Raw genomic sequence first — 18,387 nt, forward strand, 5'->3', positions numbered from 1 at the left:
GCACACACACGCACACACACACACACACACACACACACTGCAGTAACCCTTTCTCCATCACTCCTTCCCTCAAAAGTCACACCTGCCAACAAACTCCCCTTGATCACACACAAAGGGACAAGAGCACATGTCCCAGGGGAGCGAGTGTTTATTAACACCAAGATGGGGGTGGGGGGCTGGTGGGGGGGTCTCAGCCGGGGGACATGAAAGGGAAGAAAAAGTAGTTCCTGGGTCACCACAGTGGACTGGCCCCTGGGGACAGGGATCGGGGGGGGAGGAGAGGAGCGGAGTGGGTCTCAGCCTTGTCATCCAGAGAGCAGTGTGGGCGCGGGGGCCCAGGAAACGTCGATAGCAGCCAGGCGGCCGAGGCTCTCTGGTGGACCCTCACTCATTCTCCCGGCATCGACAGGAGCGCCAGATCAATACTCAGCTCCCCACTAACAAGCTGCCTCGGGGTGTTGGCCAGGGAGAGAGGGAAGAGGAGCGAGGAAAAGAGAGAGAGAGGGAAGAGGAGTGAGAGAGAGCGAGACAGGAAGAGAGAGAGGAGTGAGAGAAGGAGAGAGTGAAGATGATGGGAGGAAGGGAAGAGAGAGAGAGAGAGAGAGAGAGAGAGAGAGAGAGAGAGAGAGAGAGAGAGAGAGAGAGAGAGAGAGAGAGAGAGAGAGAGAGAGAGAGAGAGAGAGAGAGAGAGAGAGAGGGCAGAATGCCTGATGGCAGGCCAGTGACTCCCGAGCTGCTGCTAGGGGGAAAGACGATGAAGAGGAAGAGGGAGGAAGGAGCGCGAACACAGCGGGGGGCTAGGGGTCAGAGGTCGCAATGAGAAGACTACTAGTGACAAACACACAAACACACACACACACACACACACACACACACACAATGTATGACAATAGCATAGAGAGAGATAAAAAACTGCAGTGAAAACTGCAGGCAATGCCTTAAGTAGATAGCACAACAGAGCAGTTACTATTATCAGTGTGAATGTGTGCACATATGCTTGTGGCACACACACGCATGCACACACACACGCACACACACACACACACACACACCTGGTGCTGGAGGAGTTTATGCATGCTCTGCAGCCAGTCCTGCTCCCCACTGCCATCCTCCGCCTCCTGTGATACACAAACAGAAGAGACAAACACAAGGTTGAAATATAATCTCTCTGCTTTGTTACACACATAGACACACACACACACACACACACACACACACATACATACATCTCTTTCTACACTAAACACAGTCTGTGTTCCACATGTCTGTGTCTCCAAATTACACTTCATAATATTTCAAATCATGACAGCACTAGGCAGATTTTGTGGCGAGCATCTTTCAGCTGAACAATTAAGCCTCCAGCCTGACGGACAGTGGGCAGAGAATTCAACTCTGAGCTGAGAGAGAGAGAGAGAGAGAGAGAGAGGAGAAGGAGACACAGAGAGAAGGAGAGTGAAATTGGTGTCAAGCGAGTGTGAGTGAGTGAGTGTGCGGCACACGGCATTTCCTCCCTGGACGGATGAGAGGAAGTCCCCGGGGAGGTGGGCTGATTGTTTCCTCACGTCCAGGGCCTAATTGACACGCGCTGAAGGCCAGTGATGTACGACAGAGGATGAATGTGGCAGGCAGAGGAAAAACAGCATGTGTGTGTGTGAGAGTGAGTGAGTGTGTGTGTGTGTGTGGGTGTGAGCATGAGGGACTTGCGATCTACTGAGGCGTTTTATATAATTTGCTCAATTCAAAGTTCAGACCCCATATTCCGAACACAAGTCTTGAAAACACAAGTGCTGGAACATGCTATTGATGGCACCATGGTACAGTGTATTCCCACACGCCAGACTCACACAGGCATGTGTTTGAACGTGTTGCATCACCTCATCTGTGTCCAGCATGTCCACCAGGTCCCTCTCGCTCATGTTGAGGATGGAGGCTGCGATGGACTGCGCCCGCACCATGGAGCTTTTGGACAGCCGGCCGTCTCCCTGGATGGAGGCCTTCCTCTGCCTCTTCCTCTTTCTTACCTCCCCCTTCACCGCCTGGGCCTCGCGCTCCACCTCACGGGCCAGCGCCTGGGAGACACAGAGAGAGAGAGAAAGAGGAGAGAGAGAGAGAGAGAAATGGAAGATGAAAGATTGAAATAAGAAGAACTACCCTGAGACAAATCAGCGTGCATGCACAGGCAGCACGTAAATTATTGAGCGCGCTCCGTACTCCCGCATGTTTTCTGGATGTAGACCTCCCTTGTACGCAGTTCCACCTTACCTCCGCCATGGTGCTTGACACTAAACAGTCAAGCTATGTGCTAAAAGTTTGAAGGCTCTCTGCTGATTTTATGAAAAAATTATGCATAGCACAGAAAAGATGAGGGGGGGGAGACAAGAGAGAAGGAGAAACTAAACAGGTGAGTGGTGGGAGAGTTGCAAAAGCACTTTCATTTATTTATTTTGGTCTTTGTACGGTGCACACCCATCACAACAGCGCAGCGCAACGCAGGCACTAAATAATTGAGCCACGAGGAGCGTTCAAAATGGCTGCCGTGCGGGCGGTGGGGGGGGGTTCCAGTCTCGAGCTGGTGGGGCGGGAGCCGCGGCTAAATACAGAGAGACAATTAAATGTTAAAGCTGCCACTGTACATGAGAAAGTCAATAAAGCAAACTCCCCTTTGCTTCATTTTGAGCTTATTGATCGAGGCAATAATCTTCTGCATCATTCCCCCTAAGCCCAGTGAAAATCTGACCTTGGAATGGACAAGTCAGTGGAGAAATCACACACACAAAACACGCGCTCGCACCGCTTATGCTTTGGCGAACATAAAGCGGGGCTAATCACGAGCGGCTGCCCATGGTGCATTGCTGCGTGGCCCACGCCGCCTGCCCAGACATCTCCATTGGTGTTATTTAGTGGCTGCATGCAGGCCCATCACACACATTTAGCAGCAATATCCCTGCTCAGAGGGGACTGAGATATTAAAACAGGGCCTGCAGCACATGGAACGCACCGCGGCCTCGGCTAACAGCGTGAGGGGGTATAAAACACTAATGAACCTCGGCCAGCGACACAACAGTGCTTCTGATGGAGAGATTTAGGGAGCAGAGTACAGAGGCTGTCAGCGATACACCTGCCTCTCTCTCACATGAGAGCAACACTAACAGCTTAGCAGATAAATGTGATGTGAAACATCCATACCATTAGAAATGTCTACAGTATGATCCATACCCATTACCCAGGACCAGACAGGATACCACATAGACCAGGAAGTGCTCTGATCACAATGCTTCATGGGCACCTGATTCAGTTTATGAAGGGTATTCATTAAATACATCTGCTAACATTGTTGAATGCATCACATGCTTTACAAACAAGAATTATGAAAGGCAAAAATCCAAAGCAGATTGCTACAATATCTCCCTCTTTTTCTTTCTGAAGATGAATCAAATCCAAACTAGATTCTGTATATAAGTCAAAGCCTGACCAAAGGGGCAGGCAGCATTCATCAAGCACCTTCCAGGGATCCTATTACTTTATTTACAACCTGATAGATATTCCCTGTCACTAGTCAAGGGTTAGATTCAATAGACGTAAACCCACAGTGCAGCGTAATCCGGAAAGAGATGAAGTGAATTTATTACTCATTTCCCCTTCTCCCCATCAGACTGCTGAGAGAGCCAGTTAGCGGCTGGCGGCCAGGAAGAGGGAACGCCGCGCCACTCCAGAGAAGAGCTCTTACCTGCAATCACCCGAGCCAGAGGGCCAATTTAGCCAGGGCCTCCGACAGCAGGGGGATTAGAGCGGAGAGGAGATGGAGATCAGGAGAGCCAGAGACACACGGCCACAGCCTTTTAAACCAACACTGCCCGCCTACCTACCTGCCTGCCTGCCTGCCTGCCTGCGTGGCACTGAACTGACAAGAGTACCGTACCCGAATGGAGTTTAGGGGGTAAGCCATTTGCAACTATACACAGCTATAAAACTATGCTTAAAGAGCCAAAAGAACCTGCAGACACAAGCTCATTTTCTTTCAAAGTGAGAAGAGGAAATAATCCGCCAAGACCCTTGGAATAAATTTAACAGCTAAAAAACTATAACAACAATGAATGAAATGAAATGCAATATCTTGTGAATAGCAAATTGGTTGTGTATTGTAGGTAGTTGCCCAGTGCTGGAATGGCTGGATGTGTATGTGTGTGTGTGTTAGAGTAAGTGTGAGTTTGTGTGTGTGTTTGCATTTGCATGTGTTGGGGTGGTGGGGGTTGAGGGCACAGCCAGTCTCATCACCAGCACTAATCAATACATGACAAAAGCAGAGCTCCCTGGGACCAGCAGGCCACCAATCAGGTAGCCCGGAGCGCCTCGCAGGGATCACAAGCCACCAATCAGAGAGCCCGGAGCGCCTCGCAGGGATCACAGGCGTTGGGGGAGAACGCGCGCTCAGATCCGGCCCAACATGCGGGGTTATGGGAATGCAGCTACAGCCTCAGTTCTGGGAGACGCAGCGAAACGGAGCAGAGCCCTCAGCAGATGAGCCCCCCCCTCACACACATTTCATATTACACACAACATGCTCCAGTTTAACGTTAGCAGTATTAACTGTAAGGGTTTTAACAGAGTGGGTGCAAAAATAAATGTAGGAAAAATACTAATACTACTAATAATCAGTGAATTTTATAAAATCATAAATGGATGCCAAAACCAAGCGTCAATTTAATTACAAAACACTGTCTCTCACAGTGACCAGGTGACCATTAGCCACGCGGACTGTGCCGGCTCTGTGCTGCTACCTGGATGAAGGTGTGCAGCTGCTGCAGCTGGGCGCTGGCCAGACTGAGCTTCCTGTTGGCGCCCTCCAGGGCCTGCGTGCTCTGCTGGGTCAGACCGTGCATCTGCCTGGACGCCGCGTCCTGCAGCTCCGCCATGGCCTTCTCACTCTCCGCAACACGCGCCAGCAGAGACTGCAGCTTCTGATCCTGCACACGCAAAACCACACACACGCACATACACACACACGCACATACGCACGCGCACACACACACAAACACCCACGCACGCACACACACACACGGGCATGGACAAACACACACAACAAAAGAATGGTAACAGCATAAAAACAAGAGAAATCAAGAGGATACTTGATCTCAGTAGACCAGTAGACTTCATGGACTGCACACACAGCCTAGTGTAATAAGTGATTGGTGTGCTGTGCGGAATATTAGTTGTCTGTGGGTCCTCTGACCTTCTTCTGCAGGTCCTCCTGGAGCTTGAGGCTGGACGCCTCATGCTGGCCCTTCTCTGTAGTGGCCACACTCAGCCTGCGCTTCAGGGAGTCCACAAAGGCCTTCCTGTTGGACGCCTCCTCTGATAACGTCTTCACCTGGCCAGAGAGAGCACAAATGCACTGTATGACCACAGAGTATTTTTTTGACAAAGAGCAGGAATAATGAGATGGAGAAAATCACTGTAGGTCCTGTGCAGGAATGTATAGTACAGAGTAGTGATTGGAAGTAGTAAGGTACATATCAATCAGATGATAGAACAACAAAAACAAATCTCTTCATGCCTACTGATTTTCTTTTAGCCAATTTTAGGTCCAATATTGTGTGTGTGTGTGTGTGTGTGTGTGTGTGTGTGTGTGTGTGTGTGTGTGTGTGTGTGTGTGTGTGTGTGTGTGTGACAGACCTTTCTCTCCAGCTCCTCCAGCTGGCCCTTGAGGCTCCTCTCGGTCTCCTGGAAGAACTTCAGGCGGGTCTTCAGGTCCTCCACCAGCTGCTTCTTCATGCCCACAGCCCTCTCGGAGTGACCCAGCCTGGACATCACGGGCACACAGAACAACGCACACCTTTACACCTGCAGCGCTTTCTGATTCTTTTTTCCCATAATGTACTCTTCAGCTGCGTTTTATTCATGAAAGGTGCAACATAAATAAGTGAAGTGATGATTAAATGATGATCATATTGATACCCCACCGTGTACTCTTGAATGCTGTTTTATGACTTGCTCCTTAGCTACCTGATGCGAGTGTTAATAAGAATGACATTAGAGTAAAGACAGCAGACTCCAGATCAGTTAGTGGATGAGGATTCTCCAAACTACAACTCCTCTGCAAGGTTTCAAGGCTACAGGCAGGTGGAATTCCAATGAACAACTTGCACCCAGAACACCAGGAGGAGTGCGCAACAGCACACTCACTGATGCAATGTGTAACATCAGTCCCCATTATTACTCATTTATAACCATGTAACAAGCTCATCACCCAGGACAAGGAGAAACCTCCAGCACAAGCCGGCCTGTTCAATACGGAGCCATGTTTACAACCTCGCAACACTGTTGCACGAATGATCAAGTATAGCATTCTTAGCACCAATCTAGGACTGCCAGCTTGGCTAGTAAACACGTGGATGCACTAATACTTGGCCTGCAATTAATCCATGAATCAATTAAGTATCCACTATAAAATAAATTCATCGGTCAAACGGTTCCTGTAATTCCTTTTTCACCATTTTCTGACATTTTATCGATCAAACAACTTATTGAAAAAATAACCGTCAGATTAACTGACTACACAAATAATCATTATTTGCAGCCCTAACTAATGCACAACTAGACAATATAATAAATATATAGTCATACATAACAAATACAATACAATCTACTTCATACGTAGTTAGTCTATATGAGTTCCTGGTGAAGTGTGTTGATGTGCGCGTGTGCTGCTGCAGTGCTGTCCACTGGCGGTGAGTGGCTCCTGGACTGAGTGGCTCCTGGACTGAGTGCTCTCTCTAAGTAAATGTCCTGGTGTCCCCTGGCAGTGCCGCGCAGCCCCAGCACAACACACTGGAGTCGGCCATGGAAACGGGAGCAAGCACTTCTTATTGGAGTGACATTAAATGAAATGAGTGAGTCCAGCCTGGGGACGGAGGCCGCTGTTACCCAGAGGACTGGACCATTAATGAGAGACAGCCCATATTGACCCTTCCCAGGGAGGCAGGGCCTGTCCGTCTGCCTGCACTATTGACACATCGCTAGAGCAATACTCTCCTCTCAATCTCACTCCACTTGGCCTCCCCTTTCCCACCACCACCTGATAAGCCTCCAACATACTAATGGAAATTTAACTAGCTAACGTCAAATTTGGGATTTTTGTCCTGAACACTGCCGGTGCTCAGAAACGTGCACACCGTCTAATACACAAACACACACAAACACAAACACACACAAACAAACAAATAAATAAAAAAGAATGGATGAAGACGAATACAGGATGCAGTGCTGCAGTGCTGAGACAGGGAGGGCGCGAGAAAGAGAGGGAGAGAGAAACCAAGGGAAGGAGGGAGAGAGGGAGAAAGGGAGGGAGAGAAAAAAAGAGAGAGGAAGAGCGCCATCTGTATTTATGAGGGCTGGGGGGGGGAGGGGGGAGATCTCGACCCGAGCATTCAAATTGCTCAAACAATTGTGTTTTGAAAGAGCGTGCTAGTCGCAGCCTTTTGTCTGAGTGCAGGGGCTGGATTAGGCACGAGCAGCATGTGTGGAGCATAATACTGTTGTAAGTGCCTGCGCAGAGAGAGAGAGAGAGAGAGAGAGAGAGAGAGAGAGAGAGAGAGAGAGAGAGAGAGAGAGAGAGAGAGAGAGAGAGAGAGAGAGGGAGGGAGGGAGAGAGAGAGAGAGAAAACACAAAAACAAAAGAGATTTAAACATGTATGGACCTGATAGGCAACAGGCTGCAGATGAAAGCCTGGGCGTCATGAATAAGGCAGGGCTCTGGGAGCCGGATATTGACTGAGGACACGGTAGTGTTCTTTGAAATTCAGGTTTTTTTTTTTTTTCCTTCCCCCTCTCCCTTCTCTCCCTCTTTTTTTGTATCTGAAGGCAGTGCGGGGCATGGCCCCTCAGCGCACGCCAATGCATTTTTTACAGCAGTCTAGACATGCCTTTCATTCGAACGAGTGGCAGCCACTGTTGGCAGCCGTGGCGGGTTTGTGGCACGGGCTCGGGTGGCAGCCGCAGATTCACACGGCCGTTTGGGCCACTTGAAGGGGGACATGGGGCGGCAGAGCGGAGCCATCTGCCCCTCTGTGATCTGCACCGCTGCTTTAGTCAGAGAGCAAAGACACACACACACACACACACACACACACACACACACACACAGACACACACACACACACAGACACACACACAGACACACACACACACGCACATCCCCCGCTGCAGAGAGTGAACTGCATGCTGCTGAGGGTGAGAGGAAGTCAGAGAGGAAGAGAAAGAAAAAGAAGTGATTGGGAAGGAGGGCAGGAGAGGAGAGGAGGAGGGAGAGAGAGGAGGAGAGGAGAGGAGGGAGAGAGAGAGAGGGAGAGGAGGAGGGAGAGAGAGGAGGAGAGGAGAGGAGGGAGAGAGAGAGAGGGAGAGGGGGGGGTGTATAACAAGCTGACAAGAAAACAAGACAGGAGAAGCAATGCGCTCAAGGCCACTTCTTTCAAAAGAAAAGAAGAAACCGAGAACATGGTGGCATCACATACTGTAGTACGTGACTGGCAGTGCAGAGCCATTAGATGAGTGAGTTTGTGTGTGAGTTTGTGTGTGTGTGTGTGTGTGTGTGTTGATCTCTCCTCTCTTTGCAGCAAAGATCCAATCAATAACTTCCTCTAAGACCTATACCTCATCACTCTAATCTCAGCTTGTGCACACACAAGTGCGCGCACACACACACACACGCACACACACACACACACACACACACACACAGCTCAGGCACCTGTATAAGGGTATCATCACACAAAGCCCCCTCGGGCAATGATGACACCATTAGAGGCACACTGTATAAAGGTTTATAGAAGTGTGCGTGTGTGTGTGAGAGAGAGCATGGAGCAGAATGATTGCAACCAGCAAAAAACTACCACATGGTGGAATCAGACACTGCAGATGATGCTGAGGAAGTCGCAGAAGGAGAAAGTGTCTAACTCTCTCTCTCTCTGTGTGTGTGTGTGTGTAATGGAGGGGGGGGGGGTGGGGTGGGGCGGGGGGGTGGGGGGGTTCAAATGAAGAAAAGAACAAACGAGTGCAATACAAGAACACAGAAGCCAGATGAGATGGATTAAGATGGTGGGAAGCCATAGAGAACATATGAAAGACAACAGAAAAGCAGATCGGAAAAGGAGTGAGAATGAAAGAGGTAGAATAAAAAAGGAGTGTGCCCTCACTTCTCCTGCAGCTCTCGGAGGCGTTGGTCCTTCTCGCCGAGCTCGGCTTTCAAGCTCTTGCTGGCGGCCGTGTGTTTGGTGACCTCGTTACTGGCGTTCTTAAGGACAGAGGGGAATATGCTGATTAAAGCCCATTCACACAATAAAGACAAAGCACACGCTCTAATGTCCAGCACAAAGGGTCTCCACGCAGGCCCGAGAGTTCAAGCGCATTAATGACTTCACAACAGCGCAGCTCCACAAGGCTACATAAGTACATCTGACTCATGCACTCCAACTGGTTAGCCTACTTAGTGCAGTACAACAAGGAAGGACTTTGCATGAGCTACAAAAAGTAAAAGCTTCTCTCAAGCGACTTCACAGTCTCTGGAATTCTCTCTCTCTCCCTACACACTGACACGCACACATAAACACACGCTGGCATACACAGAGATTCGCTGACACACACAGACAGACACACACTGATGTGCGAGGAGCATCCCCTGATGGCTGTAAATGACAGGCGGGGGGGTGGCAGGGTGCTTGTGATCATCCCGATGATGGAAATTTGTGTGTGCACCTTGCCTTTGGTTGAAAGGAGCTCTTCTCTCCTGAGTAAGCTAGAGGGCTTCTGACAGCCCATCACACACACACACACACACTGCTGCGGAGGTGACTCTCCTTCCTAAACGACACATGCAATAAGGCACTAGGGCTGTGAACAAAGCTTCATCACCATATGCCTCTGATTTAGAGTAAACTGGTGACGCTCCCTGCTACAAGCTGCTCTTTTAATCCTTGATGCCAGTCATGCTTATCATGTCACTGTCAGATAAAGAACTAAATTCTGTCGAAAATGTACTGGTAAAAATATAAATAAATAATAAAATAGGATAAAATGAAATCTTCAATGATATGAATTGAATGAAATGAATTCAAAGTTTGACAGCTTTTATAAAAAGCTAAAAATATTAATTTCTGTAGTGAAGAACTGGTAATAATCAATGCAAATATTTAAAAACAACATTTCTGACTTAAGCAGGAGTACATGTTGTTGAACGCTCTGCAGTTAACAGGGGCTAGGGGAGGCCTGTGCTCACCTTGAGTTTGGTCTGGAGCTGTCTGACCTCCACCTCCAGCTGCTTGAGGGCAGGGCCACTGGGGTCGGGGGCCGGAGCCGGCTGGACTGGAGGGGCCGGTGGTGGTGGGAGCTGGACCTGCACACGCCTCCACTGCTCCAGCTCCATCTCCAGAACCTTCTTTTGTTGCTCCACGCCAGTTAGTTCAGTGCTTAGCTTCTGCTCTCACACACACACACACACACACACACACACACACACACACACACACAAACAAACGGTAAATATTCTGTACCTGTATATACATTTTGTTTAGCATAAATTGTACTCCATTTCTACCATATTCAACTATTTTTTGCAGGCAGCCACATCTGGCATTTCCTAAATCTCATGTACACCTCTTTGCACATGCTGATACTGTAAGTAAGGACTGAAAAAATAAAACAGACTGCAGTATGACAGGTACAGAAAGAGGGAAAAAGACTAGCGGTTCGTCCCTTCATCCCCTGAATCAGAGTAAGATGGCGCCAGGGGCTCTTCATTGGGAGATTTTAACAGGAGCATCCTCCCCACTCACACTAATAGGCAGCCACATCAGGACCATTCCCCGCCACTCGCTCCTCTCCACTCCTGCCAGCGCTGTGATTGGCAGCTGTAATAGAGCCATCTCCAGCCCGTTCCAGTGCACTCTGGGAGTTTATCAGTGTCGAGCAGGCGAGGAGCCGTAAGCGGAGGTAATCAGTTAATTACGGAGCGATGGCTCCACTGAATGACACAATGGGCTTTGATCCGATTTGGATAAAAGGCTTTCCAACCGCACGGAGCACTGTGTGCACAATAAACCTCTCATTCCTGCGTCCTCCCTCCCTGATGCAGCCGTGCCTAATAAACTCAATACAGTACTTCTGCCCGCGTCGTCGCCACAACACTGATCTCATAACATATCAAACATCATGCTTATTCTGGAGGACAAACGAGGGGGGAATGTGACACCGCGTGCCTGTGAACACACCCATACACACACACACAGGGTTTGTTAGGGAAAACCACAAGGTCTCCGAGGCCCTTGGATGCGCCACCCTCACACAGGAGTTATTGATGGCTGGCCTGCTGCTGACACCTTTGAATAGAATCCTTTTTGTTTTAGGTTTCTTCTGCTCTGGGATGGCGGGGCGATATTAAGAGTGGCATTGATGGCGGTTCCAGTAAACTCCGGGTTTGATTTCAGGGGGCCATTTGGTGCTGCGCTGATAGACGACACGGCTGCACACGCCATTAGGGGCTCGACAGCCCCGGCCCCTCTAAAGATAGGAGCTCTCCCAGTGCCACTGAGGAGCTGCTGGAAATAGCAGCCAGCACAAATACGGCACGGTAATTATAAACAAAAACCCACAGCCCGAAGAACGAGCAAGAGAGCAGAACTCATACCCCACACACACACACACAGTTCATCCCAGGAATGCTCAACTCCATTAACACAGTCGCTCACCTCAGCTGTGCCTCCTTTATTAACCTTTACTACACACCCGACAGGTCAGTTACACTCCAGTAACGTTCACTTTAATAACATTCCCACCAGCAATGTTCCCTTCGATAATGTCCACGCCGGCAACGTTCCCTTCAAAGTTATCCACACCGGCACCGTTTACGTTAGTAGCATCCGCCTCACCCCTGGCTTATGTCTGCTCGACTCAGCGTTCCAGCCGTGGCCTGTCAGGAGAGCCTGATGCCTGCCACACGGCTGCCTCATAGGTGGGGGAGCGCTCTGCCACTGGGATTACCAGTGTTGGGGAGTGGCGGGGGTGGATGTGTGCTGCCAGGCGTTTGATCCAGCCCCTCTCTCCTGTCAGCCAGCCGTGTTCCGACCCCTCTAATCCGGTGGTAATCCCGAGCCCTCCTAAAAGGGAAACACGGAGGCGCGGCAGATTCACACCTGCAGATTACAGGGCTGCCTGTCGGGAGAGCTGCTGCTAAGCCCCCTCAGGTGCCCAAAGAGGGGGGTAGCACCCTGGTAATCCCGCTCAAATCATGCCTTTCCTCTGCCGACACCTTCCCCTCATCCATTAATATGCACAGTCCACCGTCTCTCTGGGGCGGAGGAACTACCTTGATGCATGTTTCACTTGTCACCAGGGCAACGTCAACTGAGTTTCCTGCCTAAGCCTCCTTTGTCCCCCCTGATCCCTGCATAGAAATGTTAACCAGAAGAAAGAGGAAAAAAATTACACAAGTGTGAGTGGCACAAAGTCCTCCAATTATGGCTAATTTCCTCCAATCTCCAATTATGGCCCTAGTTAAATTAAAGGTGTACAAAAGGGCCCTGTCTTGGTGGGTTTAAATAGGCGGCCGGAGAACAAGAGGCAGGCGACCATTTGAGGGTCAGTGTGAAAGACTACCTGCAATTACAGCCCTGAAGCAAACGGACATTTTAATAAAGCTGTCCCCCCCCACACAGACACACAAACACACACACACACAGAGCAGTGAGTGTATATCTACATGAGTATGTGTGTGGGAGAGAGAGCGAATGCACACACAATTTGTTGAAATCAATGTGCATGTCATGGGAGGGCCTATGAGTGTGTGACAATGTGTGTGCGTGTGTGTCAGCTACATCCACTGGGATGGAGAGCATGATTGACTGATGAAAGTGTCGTACTTCTGTAGTGCACATGTTCCACTTAGGCAAACACGGCAGAAAAGCCTACACACACACACACACACACACACACGGAGGCAGCCACCAGCTGCAGGTTGTCAGCAGTGGCAGCGTCGGCAGGCGTGATCAGTGGCAGCAGCTCACCTCTCCCCCGGTGGCGGTGGAATCCGCCTCATCTAAAAAAACATCACAGCCTCAGCTCACGCTACTGTCACAATCGAGCCCCAGCGAACATGTCACATTTTGCACTGCTAATACCCCCTAATGACGCTTAAGGCTTGCTGGCAGAATGCTTTTAGGAAGACGCTGGGCTTAGACAAACACGCCCTGTGGACGCTAAGCACAAGAGGAGGGTGAGGGCGAGGCAAAGGGATGGCTATGGTGCAGCGCTGGGGGTGGAGAGGGACTGTTAGGATAGGTTAGGGTCACATGGTAGGGCAAGCACTGATTTACAGGCGGGGCTTCAGTGATGTCACTATCTGTGGCTAATTGGGCAAAAGACACCTGTCCTTGCAATCAGAGACAATGAACAGACATAGCCCAATTGGTATGAGGCCGGATGGAGGAGCAGGGCCTACAGTAGTTTCTCCCTCTGTTGTGTGGCCACATTTGCATACCCCGTGGCATTAGGACACTGTGGACTTCTGTTTTTGGATTTTTACACCACCATTTGGGAATACCAGAATAAAAACTTGAACGCAATACAAACAAAGATGCTTGTGCTGGAATAAAAACTTGAACGCAATACAAACAAAGACGCATGTGCTGGACCAGCACCGAGGAGCACCGGGGCAGGGAGTGCCAGCACGCTACGGGTAGGTTGACCGCTCTCCTCCTGGCTCCTGCCAAGCTGACACACACACATGCATTCACACACGGTTAGGACCTACTTACAAGTCTGTGCACCACACGTAGGGCTAGCGTGTAGGGTAGCTGTTCGGTTCTTTCTGTAGCTGCTTTCAGACATAGTTATAAGTCCCCGCATTCTGCGGATGTCAAGCGGTTGGGCCATATATCTGAACAACATAACTGGGCATTTGGAACATGCGGAAATTCTGTTCATGTGTGTGTTCAACCACGTTCAACCTGTTCAACCACGTGGAGATCCTGTTCATGTGCGTCAGTGTCGTTCACACATATTGTCCGCATGTTAGCATCATATCTGAATCACCTGAAGGGTCTGACCTCCGTTTGACAAAGACCCACATATACTGCGGAGGACATGTCTGAAAGCAGCTTGTGTTTTGTTTTTGCGTTGCGAATGCGGAAGGCTTTTAGTTAATATGCAACCCCCTAGACCTCAAGAGCTTGGGCTTCACCGCCCCGTAACAGGGACACACTAACAGCACCTGCACTGGGGACACTAGCCCAGAAACTGAAGGACAAGAGGACCAACGCACACACCAAGAGATCCAGTGATTTTCTGTGGATATTCAAGTTAACTTTTGCCAAAAACATCCCACCTGTGTAGCCAAATGACATGCAGCAGAGAGAGCCAAGGACACAGGGCCCTCTGGTTGAGTGAAAAAAAAACGGCCCAGTACTGTGTCGCTCTGTGATGCCTTGGGGCCCCGTGCTGAGAGGATGCAGCCTATCAGTGTATCCCAAAGTCAAGCTTTACCCCGCTCTGTGCTTGGAACCTCGACGGGCTTACAGCAGGAGCCCCGCTCCATGTTACTGCTCTCCTTGCTTGAGGGCACGATGAAGTTGGTGGACGTGTTTGCAGGGTCAGGGAGAAAAAAAGATGAGGCGGTTTGCAATCTAAATGCTCTGCCGTGCCTCGCCGCAGAGCACTTGGCAAACATAACTTGGGCATGTTCAACCCGGCACTTTTTAAGGACATGCTGTAACCTCGCGCAGATACACGCTCTCGCGGGGGGGTCTCTTCCCCTCGTGGGGGCCTGCGTGGGGCAGAACACCTCCTTGTCTGGCCCGCCTGCCTGCCTGCCTACTCGCCCGACGGACTCGCGTCATATGATGCCCCGTCTTGCCGCCGCTGTCATTCCTCCACTGACGACAGCCTCGACGGAGGTGCCACCTTAGGGCCAATTAGGGAGGCAGGCAGGCTGATGCAACGTGGAGGGCTGGAGGGGGCAGTGTGCGGGCACAGGACCTCCTGGCCTCCTGGAAATCAAGCCTCCTGCTCTGGCAGACCTGCGCCGCTCGCCATTAATACTGCAGCAGGCCGAGGCCAGCAAACAAACTCACTGAGCAGCTTCCCGTCCACACATACACACACACACACACACGTCATTAATGCAGCAGGACTGTTTGTAGATAGATGGGTAGAATGAAAGAGGTAGATATATAGGTGGAAACAAAAAAATAGACTATAGGAGGGATGTGTTTGTGTGTGTGTGTGTGCGTGCGTGCGCATGTGTGATGATTGTGTGCCTGAATGAGAATACATCCAGAAATGATTGGGTCTATGCCAGTAACAACTGTTAGTGTTTGTATAATGTTACAACTGTCAGTTAAAACTGTTAGTGTTTGTATAATGTGAATAATTCTGCAGTACATGTATGTATGTACTGTATGTGTGCATGTATGTAAATGTATATGTAAGTGTGTGTGTGTGTGTGTGTGTACTGTGTGAGTTGGAGTGAGAGCCGCTGAGAGGGAAGCAGAGAGGGAGTGTGTATGAGTGAGCTGGGGTCCGGTGCAGGCCTCTGGAGGAGCGGCCATTCTGACCTCTTGCACGCGGCAGCCTCCTAATCAGGACTCCAGTGGCCTCAGCATTTCAGGACCTGCCCGCTCTGTCCAGCGCTGTCTGCTGCCTGTCCAACTAACTACGCAGCCATCTCAGCAGGGAGCAGAGGACCCAGACCAGAGTCCATGTCTGTGTGTGTGTGTGTGCTTCCTGATTGTGAATCTGTGTTGATGTCAATGCTGCGACTTTGTTTAGATTTTTTTTTATGGTTTTGTCCACACAATGTGTTTGTATGTGTGCACTGTATGTGTGTGTGTGTGTGTGTGTGTGTGTGTATTGCACGTGTGTGTGTGTGTGTGTTTATGAGCAGTCCTGCTGATGGATGGCTGGGGACTGCATGAGTACACACTGTAAAACATGAATGAGTGTGTGTGCGGGTGGGAGCGCTGGTGCCCACACAGATGAGCAGCTCAGCAGCAGCGCAGCGCCAGGAACAGTGTGGCCACTGCGTCTCCACACGCCTGCATGTGTGAGCGGATGGCCCGTAATTGGAGCTCCCCGCAACCAGTCAGAGAGACAATGTATGAGGAAAAAATCAGAGGTGCGTGTGTGTGTGTGTGTGTGTGTGTGTGTGCGTGTGTGTGTGTGAGTGTGACAAGAGAGATAGAGAGAGAGACTGAAGGAGGAAAGGAAAGGGGAAGTGAGTGGGCCGTCGTGCCCTGTGACGATGACCCCTCTGCTCACGAGGGCTGGGCCTGTCATCCGCACACTTATTAAGCATGAGAAGGGCCAAGGATCAGTTGCTCTGCAAAGACCCCAGGAAAAGAAAAGAGGGAAAAAGGGAAAAGAGGAGGAGGAGGAGGAGAGCTCACTCCCCCGCTCCTCCTCCTCCATGCATCTGTGAGGGGGCAGTGCACTGGGCTGTAGTGTGGAGCGGTGTGGAGCGGTGAGATGAGTTGGAGGACCTGTGCGAGCTGCTTGCTGCTGGCCAGTTTCTGAGCGGTGGTCTGCAGCTGGCTGCGGAGCTGCTGGCAGGCGTGGCTGTGCTGGCGGGCCTGCTGCTCGGCCTCTCGCCGGTCCTGCTGCAGCGTGCGGATCTGCTGCCGGAGCGCCAGCACCCGCGGACGCGTCTCCGCGCAGGCGGCCTTCGGTCGCAGCCTCCTCTTTCTCGCACGCCCCTCGTGCCCTGCTGAAGGAAGAGACAGCATAAATGAATTCCCTTTGTATTTTAGTTGAGCAGTCGTAAAACTCAAGATGATGTGCTATTGCAAAAAGAAAATGAGGGCTTTGCAAAGTATATATAATACAGGCTTCCCCACCCATTTTCTTCATGAAATGTCCATGAACGTTCACAATACTTTCCTCAAAAGTGCAGTTTACTCTACAAGTTGGGCTTCTTTACTGAATAAATGTCCAAAAAATGCCCATGCCTTTTCTTATAGGCTAGTTTTTCTATTTCAGCGGAATAAGTGAAAACTATCATGCAGCATAAATTTGCACAATGTACCATTAACCATGTAAGAATACAATGACAACTACTTTCAGTTCCACAGGTAGCCATAGTGACAAAATATCAAATCCAATTGAAAATGTTACAGTATCACAAATGATGACCCCTTTAAACCAATCACACAATGTGGCTACAACTGTACTTTTCTATAATAACATAGTAATGCACACAGAGTTCTTTAATAAAGGTCCCCCACTGGCAGGACAGTGCATGGAGTAGAGGAGGAGGAGGAGGTGCTAGCAGGACAGTGCATGGAGTAGAGGAGGAGGAGGAGGTACTGGCAGGACAGTGCATGGAGTAGAGGGGGAGGAGGAGGTGCTGACAGGACAGTGCATGGAGTAGAGGGAGAGGAGGAGGTGCTGGCTTCCCAGGTGAGGTGTGTGTCGGTGGGTGGCATTACTAATCAGTGTGGCAGGAGAGGTGTGTGAGGGCTGAGTGAGCATGATTTACCACAGCAGCGTGGAGATGGGGGCTCCGCCACGCTCTGCTCCTCTGCAGGCAGCTCTGCCAGGGACGCCCGGCCGCCAACGCCGGCGCACCTGTACACCTGGGAGGGGCGGGAACGGAAACTACATGACACGCTCAAGACGGATCAGGGGAGAAGGAGGGGAAAAAGTTTAACGTAACACAACGTGATGCCTCCTGACAGGGCGACACCCAGGCAAAAGCGTTTGTAGTCACATCAAAGAGGTCCCTGGACCCCCCCCCCCCTCCCTCCCCTCGTTCCCTTTTGTATTGAGCACCCGTTAAAAGGTTTTGATCACTCTCTCACTCTCTCTCTATCCTGCGCACACTCTTCGGGTTTGATCACGGATTCATCCGGAAGCTCTTTAGTGTGACACGAGCGGCGTGGCGCTCCGCTGTCATGGTGATGAGAGGTGGCGGGGATGATGAGCTCGCTGGGGGCAGAGCTGTGAGGATCTGAGGGGCCGCTGACAGCTCCCCCGAACCCCCTTCCTGACGCCTAGCCTCGCCTCGCCTCTCCTTTCCTCTCCTCCGAGCGAGAGGCTCGTCCGTCTCCCCACCCCTCTCCCCGTCTCTGGATCCGCTCCCCGCCGGGGGTGGGTTTGAGCAGGAGCGCTGGGACCGCGGGACCCCGGGAGCGAATGCTACGCTGATCTCTCGCACTCGGGCTGAGCTACATGCTAAACTGCAACCACATCTGCTTCCTTCCACAACCCAAAAACAGTTAATAACTGTTATTCTGGAAAAAAGGATTCCAGCATCTAGGACCTGTCTAACAGTCTCCAAAACACAAATCCATTCCGCTTTACAGTTGGCAGAACACTATTTTCCTTTCCCCAAAAACTAACTTACTT

At 50.5% G+C, this 18,387-nt stretch overlaps 1 protein-coding gene across 1 annotated transcript in view; it reads right to left on the reverse strand.

Moving 5' to 3' along the window:
* The window catches only part of cntln (centlein, centrosomal protein), an 82,485-nt gene that overhangs the window by 9,553 nt on the left and 54,545 nt on the right, over positions 1–18,387 (reverse strand). The window contains exons 19-27 of the mRNA XM_042107233.1: positions 17,519–17,615; positions 16,524–16,747; positions 10,271–10,468; positions 9,192–9,289; positions 5,674–5,800; positions 5,231–5,368; positions 4,779–4,964; positions 1,875–2,069; positions 1,053–1,118 (exon numbers count right to left, since the gene is read on the reverse strand). Coding sequence (XP_041963167.1) covers positions 1,053–1,118; positions 1,875–2,069; positions 4,779–4,964; positions 5,231–5,368; positions 5,674–5,800; positions 9,192–9,289; positions 10,271–10,468; positions 16,524–16,747; positions 17,519–17,615 — 1,329 coding nt within the window. The remainder of the gene's footprint in view (positions 1–1,052; positions 1,119–1,874; positions 2,070–4,778; positions 4,965–5,230; positions 5,369–5,673; positions 5,801–9,191; positions 9,290–10,270; positions 10,469–16,523; positions 16,748–17,518; positions 17,616–18,387) is intronic.

The sequence above is a fragment of the Alosa sapidissima genome, chromosome 1 (genome assembly GCF_018492685.1).
Source record: "Alosa sapidissima isolate fAloSap1 chromosome 1, fAloSap1.pri, whole genome shotgun sequence".
NCBI lineage: Eukaryota > Metazoa > Chordata > Actinopteri > Clupeiformes > Clupeidae > Alosa > Alosa sapidissima.